This window comes from Fukomys damarensis, unplaced genomic scaffold (genome assembly GCF_012274545.1).
Source record: "Fukomys damarensis isolate Sample0158 unplaced genomic scaffold, DMR_v1.0_HiC HiC_scaffold_25, whole genome shotgun sequence".
Lineage (NCBI taxonomy): Eukaryota > Metazoa > Chordata > Mammalia > Rodentia > Bathyergidae > Fukomys > Fukomys damarensis.
In genome coordinates this window covers 890090-900307 of record NW_022900937.1, presented here as the reverse complement: position 1 = coordinate 900307, position 10218 = coordinate 890090, and the positions used below count along the sequence as shown (strand labels likewise).

The following is a 10218-nucleotide window of genomic DNA, read 5'->3' as shown; positions in this document are numbered from 1 at the left end:
TGCCACCCTTCCGTGCCCACCGCGCGCCCTTCCACCCGCCCGGCTGCCAGCACAAAAGCCTTGGTATAAAGGGTTTCAGAGCCAAAAGCGCTAGAGAAAATTGTGAAAGGGTGTGGAAAATACTAATTGGAGCCTTTGTCTTCTAACAAATCTGCCCTGCTGCTTCCAAACAGGGATATCTGAATTGCTGTACTTCTGACCAAGAGCCTTTTAAAAGCAGATTACAATTCTGCGGCTTTCTCCCCGCGCTGGCTCCTTTCTGCAGGGCCACTTGACAAGGCTCGCAGTGCGCCGACAGCCCGTGACGGTGTCCCATGCACTACCTGATTAGACCCCAGCCTCTCTTCTCCCCGTCACTGCATGGAGCAAGAGAGGAGGCTGGCAGCCAGGCCTCAGGAGGGGCCGGCTCGGTACCGGAACTATTTACCTACCCACGGCCATGAGGCGGAGAGACGTCCGCTCCCTAAGCAGGAAGGGGAGACGGCAGCCCGAGAGAAAGCCAGTTGTCTCTCCCGGAAACAGAACTTTCTGACGGGCTCAGCTCCCACCGTGGTCTTCATAACTCTGGTCTGGAACAGGTTTAAAGCTCTACTTCATTTCCTTTGAAAAGGAACTGTCGTGACTACGGTAAATGGGACGGTCGCCGGATGCAGAGGGGACAAAGAAAAGAGCTCATGAGGAAATGGGCCGGGGAGGCTGCTCTTCGAAGCCCGAGTGTGCTTAGTTTCAAGTTCTTGCAACTGCACAGAAATTCTGCCCTGTCCTAACTTAGCTAGCGTAATTGCAGGGGCAGTCGGACTTAGAGAAGTATCTTCTCGCAAGTGCCCTTGTTAGCGTTTATGTTTGGGACACAAGGGAGCCAACACTTAGCAACTCCAGAGCTCTGCGTCCTGGCCATCGTGTGCCCAAGACCTGAGGGAAGAGCAGGAAGCCCAGTCTGGTCTCCAGAACCACCCCACAGAGCACCCAGAAGTGTGCCTCACTGGTTCTCCAGGCGTCTCTCAGGCCTGTCGCGTTGACGAGGTCACACCGGCAGAGGCAGTCCAGGTAGTGGTATTCCGGGCATCCCAGACGGGATGAGAGCAGGGCTAAAGGCTGGGAAGTGCAGACCAGATGGCGGCCTCCAGGGGCCGTGAAGGAGGCCACGGGGCCTAAGGCAGCGGGAGAGGCAGAGAGGAAAGAACGTGCAGAGATCACGCCGGGCTCCGAGGCCCTAGGAAGAAGGGGTGGTTAGGAGAATAAATGACGGAGTTCACTGCAGATGGACGACCACTGTCCGTGAACAAGGCTCTCCCTGGGGGGTGGCAACCGCAGCAAGCAAACAGGTTTCCAAAAGCCCAAGATCTGCACCCGAAGCCCCTGTGGTGATTCTGGGAATCGTCCTGTTAGAGGCGACTCTGCCTCAGAGGTGCAGCTTTCACAGGCAGGAGACACGGCCTCTCACAGTTGTGTCTGTCACCGAAGTCCTGCTCCACAGGGGTGACCCGTCACACGTGTGAGATGCGCAGGTACACACGTGGGCGTACACGCACACCTGAGTCTCGTGGCCTTTTCAGATACTCCAGCAACTTCCCACTTAACGTCTCCCGGAAGCTTCCTCTTTCTCCTCTCTGATACCTGACATAGTTACTGATTGTAAATTATTTTAAAATGGAAACATCCCCTTGGTGAAGCAACAGTCATCGAGGCAGGCTGCGTGTGGGGAGCTAACGTCGTGGCCCTTGTTGTGCTCGCAGGGAAGCTCTTGAAGGCAGAGTGCATCCTGAGCAGCCTCATCAGCAACAACGGAGCGACAGGTCAGTGGCTGGGGTCCCATCCCTTGGCGGCCGGAGCCTGAGCCCGGTCTCCTGGCAACACAGTGCGGTAACAGTGCACAGCGGCCGGGCGGGCGCGGGTGACGGGTGAAGGGCCTGACTCCGGCATCTTACTCCTCTGCATTTCTGTTTTCTGCGGTTCCACAAGCAACACAAAAGCAAGGCATTTGGTACTTCCCTGCTAAGGACAGATCACGCAGTATTCCCTAGGGGATGGCAACCAAGGATGCCTCAGAAAGGGCTCAGAGCAGCCTTTAAAAGAAGTGGGATCAGTCAGATGGGTGACCTGTAATTGTAGCACTCAGGAGGCTGAGGCAGGAGGGTCGATGTAAGTTTGAGACCGGCCTGGGCTACATAGGGAGACCCTGTGTCAAGAGATCAAACCCACAAACAAATCGGGAATGGGATTAAAAACCTAGAAGCAGGAGGAGCGTGCCTACAGCTGTATGTATTTAAGTGGTCTGGAAGATTAATCTTCTATTGCTGTGTAAGAACTATAATGCAGAGTTATTTTGAAATGGATTTTCTTTCACTATTCAGTCATACAAGAAAAGTAGCGGGTCGGAGGAGGTGTGAAGCAGATCAGGAAGCCTTCAGATATTTTGTCGAGATTTCTGGGCATTTCAGTCAACAGGTTTTCCACAGCCAAGCGGTTTCCAGGGCACATGGAGCTCAGTACGCAGGGTGCAGGGCGTGGCCCTCGAGACTTGGGGGCGCTCCCCAAACACAGATTCCAGCCGTACACCCCTCGTCGGTGGTCACTGTCACTAGGCCTCAACCTGAGAGGCCATCGAAAGGACAGTGCAGGTTTCAGTTTTAAACATGGCTGCCGTGAAGGACACGTGGCCGCGAGTCCCCTCAGTGCTCCCCTTTCTGCAGTCACACTGGCCGCCACTTTGGGACCCAGCTCCGGGGCCCCCCTCCCCGAGAGTGGCTGTGACACGGGGCCGAAACACGGGGAGAGCTCTCCCCGACGCCTCTCAGGGAAGGGCCGCTCCGAACGGCATCAGTGTCCTCATCCACCTCCATCTCCTCACCGGATCTGGCACCTGCGACCCGGCTCCTCCCCAAATCAAAATGACCGTGAAGGGAAACGTTGCAGTCAATTCAGGACACGGAGGCAGCCAGGGACGCAGGGTTCGTGGCCATGTGTCTTTTACTGTAATAAAATTTTTGAAATTTTAAATACATGTGGTATTTTTTTCATCATGCCTCTATGCACACTTATCATGTTTTTTTGTTTGTTTTTGGTTTTTGAGACAGGGTCTCACTATGTAGTTGAAACTGACTTACAACTCACTATGTAGCCCAGGCTGCTCTCAAACTCACAGCGACCCTCCTGCCTCAGCCTCCCTAGGGCTGGGATCCCAGGCGTGCGCCACCACGCCCGGCACACTTGCCATCTTCTACACCCTATTCACACTGTACGCACGGTTTAAGAATTAGGAAGAAGACAGTGTTTGTCCTTCTCTGGCCTCTCCTGCCCTCCACTGGACAGGTCTGTCTCTCTGCCTAGCTTGCTCATCCATAAACCCATCCGACACACACGGTGATCCTGAGACCCAGAGCCTGGGCTCCCTGCCACCGGGTCAGGCCCACTCCCACCCCGCTCCCTGGAAGTCCTCGTGTGAGCCAACCCTCTCCTGCCCTCTTGGTTTGCGCCCAAGGTCACCAGTTGGGACGGGATCCTGCCATCTGTGGGGCAACCCCAGGAGGGCGATGCTGTGGGGATGTCCGCCCGGGGCTGGGAGGGCAGGAGGAGGCCTGGGCAGCACCGGAAGCAGGAGGCCACTGCCCTGGGAACTCAGGGGGCCTGGCTCACTGTATCCAGGCCCCTGAGCGCTGAAGGCTTCTGCGGACACAGGTTATCTTGCAGGCCGTTCCCTAGGAAGTCCCGGCGACACTGCTTTTCTTCGTCTGTTGCAGGTGCCTGGCTCTACAGGAATGAAAGTGACCAGGCCCTGGTGCAGTCGGTCTGCCTACAGATCAGAGGGCAGATTCTGCAGAAGCTCGGTACTGACCCTGTGCCGGCCTCAGCAGGCCACAGGATTTTACTGGGGAATTTTTTTATTTTCTCTGGCAAAACTGTTGATCCTCACTTCCTTTAGTGTCCTTATTAAAATGGATGAAATTTCAGATCCAAGGAGCTAAGCTGGGGGGGGTGGTACCTGCCTGTAATCCCAGCTCCTCGAGAGGCTGAGGCAGGATTGCTGAAGCCCAGGAATTTAAGGCCAACTGGGCAGCACTGGGACACACTGTTTGTTTTTTAAAAGCAAAAAATGATGGGCATATTATGACTATTAATAAAACAAAATATTTTTCTATGGGATTCTGTTAGAGAAATTTATAGTTGTCTATTGTGGCTGTTCAGCAGTGTGCTTCTGGGCCAGGGATTTAGCTCACTGGTTCCACCATCTGCCTTGCAAGCGCAGAGACCTGAGTTCAATACCCGGTACCAAAAAAAAAAAAAAAAAAAAAAAAAAAAACAAGCAGTGTGCTCCATTATTCCTAGCTTCTGGCACAGGTGAGCAGAATTTTGTATGACTCCCTGTTCTAACTCCACCATCACACCTCATGGGTTCATTTTGGGAGTGATATGAATTTGGTCAAGCAAAGTTCACGGACTCTAATTATGTGTTAAAGCACAAACTTAACGGTTTAAATTTTTGTTATGGTGCTGGTATTAAATTCAGGGCCTCGTGCATGATAGAGCTGCAGCCCCAGCCCTAGGGTTGGAGAATGCTAAAAAAAGATGGTAAGTATTGTCCTTGCATATTTTGGGGATAGCTATATTTATATGTTATAGACAAACATGTAATAATTCTTACTGTTCCCCGGTGAAATAAAAAACATTATGTGTGTTAAGCCAGCTGGAAAAGCAACACTGTGTCCCTCTGATGTAGCCCTGAGTTTTCTAGCAGGAAGCAGGGACTCCCCCCCCCAGGTTCGCTCGGGTGTGGTGCACAGAGTGTCCCTCTGTCCGTCCGTCTCCCTGCAGGCATGTGGTACGAAGCTGCAGAGCTGACAGCGGCCTCCATCGCGGGATACCTGACGCTCCCTCAACCAGATAAAAAGGTTGCTCGTCCAGTACTTCCTTTCCCCTTTCGATTATTTGTCTCTGTGAGGTTCTCCCCTGTGGCACATGCAGTGCACTGGTTGTCAGCTCCACCTGCCCTGTTGTATTCTGTGTGACCCTGAGGCCAGGAAAATGCAGTGACTTTCTTCCGGGTCTGCTCCAGTCCTTGCTGTTAGATTGCTGGCACAGAGTTAGATTTTCTGTAATCACTTCTATTTGTCTTTCTTTCTTCTTGTCCATTCTTCTACTCTATTGTAGATTTAGCCTTTTGATTCCCTAGCGAAGCTGAGATGGACAGGTGTTTATATTTATTACAATCCGTTAAGCAGGCAAAGACTTCAATTAATTGTTTATGCTGCACCTTTAAGAAACTGAGGGCTGAGGATTTAGCTCAGGGGTTCTGATGCCTGCCTTGCAAGCACAAGGACTCGAGTTCAATACCCGGTACCAAAATTTAAAAAAAGAAAAGAAATTGAGAGCCGGGTGTGGTGGTGCACACCTATAATCTCGGCACTCTGGAGGCTGAGGCAGGAGGATCATGGCAAGTTTGAGGCCAGCCTGGCCTACATAATGAATTCAAGGCCATCCTGAACCACATAACAAGACCATCTCAAAAAAGAAACGAAAGAAAAAAAAAGAGAAATTGAGAAGCATTCTTTACTTTTCTCCTTGGCATTTTTATTCTGTGCAATTGGTAGGAATAACCTCCTAATATCTGAAGCCTAGTTTATCTATTCTGTTCCCTGGAGCTGTGTCCGTTGCAATCCCTTTAAGACACAGAGCGCAGTGTGAGAGCTCATTCTTGGCCCAATGATTCAGGCCTTGCCCAGTGGACAAGTTCAGTCTGATATTCCATGACGCCCAACGAATAGCTGTTTCCAGTTGGTCCCGAATTGTTCAGGTGTGAGGGGCTTTCAGCCTCAGTGGCATCCAGTTATAGGTATCTCCAGCGTTACAGTAATAATGGTAATAATAGTAAATGCAAACGGTGCACAGCGAGAGGTGGCCATCGCCGGGGCAGGGGCAGCACTCAGCAGCCCATCCCGTCTGACCCATCCGTCTCCCTGCAGGGCCTGTCCACGTCGCTGGGAATACTGGCAGACATCTTTGTTTCCATGAGCAAGAACGACTATGAAAAATTTAAAAACGACCCACAGATCAACTTGGTAAATGTCGCTTGTCTAAGCCCGGATCGGAGCAGCACCGTTTAGACAGCTGCCCGCGCCACTCTGGGCATCAGGCAGTCCGCCCTCCCAGACTGGTGTGGGACGGAACCCGAGTCAGCTCACTACCCAGCACCCAGCCCAGAACCAGACTCAAGGTCACGAATTTCAGTTTCCACACTTGGGCCATCTTGATAATAAAGAGTAATGACTTTCTCTTTTCTTTTATAATAAAGAAAATGCAAATATAAAGAAATAGTAACCTTTTGTTTTGTTTTTTGAAACAGGGTCTCACGTCTCACTATGTAGTTGAGACTGACCTGGAACTCACTATGTAGCCCAGGCTGGTCTCGAACTCACACAATCCTCCTGCCTCAGCCTCCCGAGTGCTGGGATTACAGGCGTGCACCACCACGCCCGGCCAAGAGTTATGACTTTAAAATCCATCATGTTCTTTTCAAGTCAGCACATTAGTCATTCGTTCCAGGCTTTTATCCTTAACTATGTAGTTGAGACTGACCTGGAACTCACTATGTAGCCCAGGCTGGTCTCGAACTCACACAATCCTCCTGCCTCAGCCTCCCGAGTGCTGGGATTACAGGCGTGCACCACCACGCCCGGCCAAGAGTTATGACTTTAAAATCCATCATGTTCTTTTCAAGTCAGCACATTAGTCATTCGTTCCAGGCTTTTATCCTTAAATAGTAAGAATTATTAGTACTTATGTATACCTGACAACTCAGAAATGTATGTCCACAGAAACCCTAGTAGGTAGATGAAGTGTAATGTGTTATTCCCATTTTAGAGAAAAGTAAACTGAGGCCCAGAGCAACTACATATCGTTGCACAACCAGACGAGAGAACTGGAGACAGAGCCGGGTCTCCGAAGGGTCGGGAGCCCTAGTGCTGGCGCTGAGGTTGAGTTTCTCCAGCTGCACTGAAATGGAGATTTTTAGCATTATCTTCTGTATAAAATGTTCACTCAATACTCAGTGACCATGACTGCCGTAGCCTGCGGAGCACAGGGAGCACAGGCTGTTTGCTGCCTGTGATATGAATCTCAGTAAGATGTTTTTCAGTAAGATGCCCATGCTTACTAAAATTGTCCCTGGTGACTCATTAAAACCACAAACTACCCAGCACTCTGGAGGCTGAGGCAGGAGGCTCACACTGAGATCAAGGCCAGCCTGAACTACATAGCAAGACCCTGTCTCAAAACAAACAAAAATAAAATAGAATAATATTGCAAACTCTCTTCCCATTCTGGACCTCCCTTGTCTTTTCTTTCTTCTTTTTTTTTTCTTTGTAAAAATTTAGCAAAAGATGGCAAGATTTATGTACTCATAACTACAACTCATTGCCAAAAAAATTTTTTAAATATTTAAATAAATAGACACACTGTTTTCTTAAGTCAGAAAAGTTGTCAAGATGGTAATTGTTGCCAAACTGATCTATTCAATGCATTTCTTACCAAGATCCCTGCTGCCTTACTTCTTCTTCAGAAATTGTCAAGCGACCCTAAAATTCATCTGTAAGTGCTGAGGACCTGGAATACCCAGCAGGGTCCTGAAGAAGAACTAGAACTTATCCTTCTGGATCTCAAAGTCGCTACAAAGCCACAGGAATCAGACAGCACAGAGTTGACTAAGTTAACTCTAAGTTATGAGTTAGGCACAAAGGTCCACAGCAAAGAATTCGTTTTCATGCACTCTTTCCTTTTTCTTATTCCATGGAGCTTGTATTCAAGGTAACCACTCTGCCACTTAGCCGTACTCATAGCCGCTGTCAGTTAGGATTCAAAAGGTATAGAAGCAAATCAAGGCAGAGAAGGCTTTCAACAAGTGGCGCTGGGACGGTTGGCTCCACTCCTGCAAAAGAAGGCATTTGGACCCTTACCTCATGCCATACACAAAAATTAACTCAAAATTTCTCACAGACCTAAATGTAACAGCTAAAATTATAAAACTACTAGAAGAAAATCCAAGAGCAAATAATCATGATCTTGGGTTAGATGGCTTCTTTTGTTTTACTTTTTTCTTTTCTTTTCTCTTTTTTAAGACACGATCTCACCATGTAATTCAGGCTGGCCTTGAATTCACTATGTAGTCAAGGCTGGTCTCAAACTTGGGCAGTCCTCCTGCCTCAGCCTCCAAGGTGTTGGGATTACAGATGTGTGCCACCACACCTAGAGTCCACTGGGGTATTTTTCGTATCTTTTTTTCTTGGCTAAAATTTAATTTTTTCATTTGTTTCAAGAGAGTTTTCATTGCTTGTTGAATTATTTTTACTGCATGCTTTAAAATGCTTGAGCCCTTAAATATGTGTCACATAATTCCATCACCTAGGTCATCTAGGGTATTGGTGTTTGAATGTCTTATGTTATTGTTTGCGATTTCCGTAAATCTTGCTATAACAAGTGATTCTCACTTGTATCCTGGACATTTCGGATTTTGTGTTATCAGAGCCTGGATCTTATTTAAATCTGTTAGGAAGTGTTCTGTGACAGTGCATCACTGGGCGAAAGAGGACACCCTGCCACCGCGGGAAGTCCACGTTCCCCACTAGGCCTCAGTGACTTGCATTGCCCGGCAGGACATAAAGCACCTCATTGCTGCTCCTCCCTTAGTCCCTAGTGGCCTGTGACCAGGGGGCTTGGTGCCACCAGGCAGGGCTGAAGTCCCGGCTGCCTGCTTGGTCTTCCCTGATGCTGTGGCGGCAGTGCGGAGGGGACTGTGGCTGTGAGGGCCAGCTGAGCTGCCATGTGCAGATCCCCACTCCTGTGCTCAAGTGTGGGGATTTTTTCTGTGGTGTTTGCCACCATATTGTTCCTCATGACTTGAGGTTCTTAGTCTGCCTTCTTTCTCCATCTTCCAGCCTCTTATGTTTGCTTCAAGTATAACACCCAGGGTTGTAGCCATGTTTAGCAGGAGGAATCAGAAGTGCATCTACTCCATCTTGGTCACTGGGTCGGCACTGGTTTCTCATCCTCGGTGGGGGTTAGATTTCCCCTCCCTTGCCCTTTCTCTGCTTAATGTTTTTTTCTCAGAACACAGACAACCACCTCAAGTTCTGTGCACTTGGCTTATTGTTGTGCTGACCAGACACTCAGTTCACTGAAAAAGAAGTTTGTGTTGTTATCTGCTTCTTTGTAAGACTCTTTGGGGTTTATGTCATGCACTGTGTAGCTACTTTGTAGTAGTTATTGATAGTCTCTTATTTGGTTTTAAAATCTGGGTTTTTTCATAAAATAGAGGGCTTCCTGCCCGTGGCAATGCAGAAAGCCCCTAATCTGACCGGAAAGTGGTCAGGGTTCCTTGCACAGACCGAAGAGGCCCTGACTTCCTGTGCATACCCAGGTGGCACAGCTAGTGCCCAGCTGCCCAGGAGGACAGTCGGGGCCCTTCTCCGCCCGCTGTTCTGAGAGGTTTGTAGTTTTGAGAGCGCTGAGAGAAAAGAAAGGTCTCCAGCCTGCGTTTGTGTGGTGAGTCTGACCCTCCTGTGTCTCCTGTGCCCCCAGGCCTTGCTCCAGGACTTTGACCACCAGCTGCTGGCAGCAGCGGAGGCCTGCAAGCTGGCGGCAGCCCTCAGTGCCTACACACCCCTGTTCGTGCTCACGGCAGTGGTAAGGAGCCCTTGGCCTCGGGCTCAAAACCAGCAGAAAGAGTGGGTGGGTGTAGAGCCACCTCGTTATGTATAAGGGACCTGAGCGTGGGCAGGCGGTCGTGCATGGGGGTCCCGGAAGCGAGTCCCAGAACAGTGAGGGGTGACCGTCCTCCGGTGGAGTCAGCTCCACAGATGGGCTTGAGAGCCACCCCTCTTGTTCCCCCATCAGTAGTGAGTGCTGCATTTGTAAACAGCAGCCTTACTTCAGAGAGAATTGTGACCGTATCCCATGCACTTCGCTGAAACTAACCCAGCAGGGACCACAGATTTGCCTTTGACCCCATCAAAAGGCAGCAGGGCCACTGCAGGATGGGAGCTAATGCTCATTTCTCTTTATTGAGACAGGGTCTCGATATGTAGCCCAGGCTGGTCTGGAACTCACAGCAATCCTCCTGCCTCGGCCTCCCAAGTGCTGGGATTACAGGCATGCGCCACTACAACCAGCTAAAGCTCCTTTCTTACTCCTTTGTATTGACAATCACAATGCAGTGCTGGGTGCTCC

The 10218-nt window shown here is 49.9% G+C and overlaps 1 protein-coding gene across 1 annotated transcript in view; it reads left to right on the top strand.

Annotated features, from left to right (window-relative positions):
- Alpk1 (alpha kinase 1) overlaps positions 1–10218 on the top strand; it is a 65832-nt gene that overhangs the window by 43322 nt on the left and 12292 nt on the right. The window contains exons 8-12 of the mRNA XM_033755989.1: positions 1737–1796; positions 3741–3827; positions 4813–4889; positions 5961–6056; positions 9571–9675. Of these exons, the coding sequence (XP_033611880.1) occupies positions 1737–1796; positions 3741–3827; positions 4813–4889; positions 5961–6056; positions 9571–9675 (425 nt within the window). The remainder of the gene's footprint in view (positions 1–1736; positions 1797–3740; positions 3828–4812; positions 4890–5960; positions 6057–9570; positions 9676–10218) is intronic.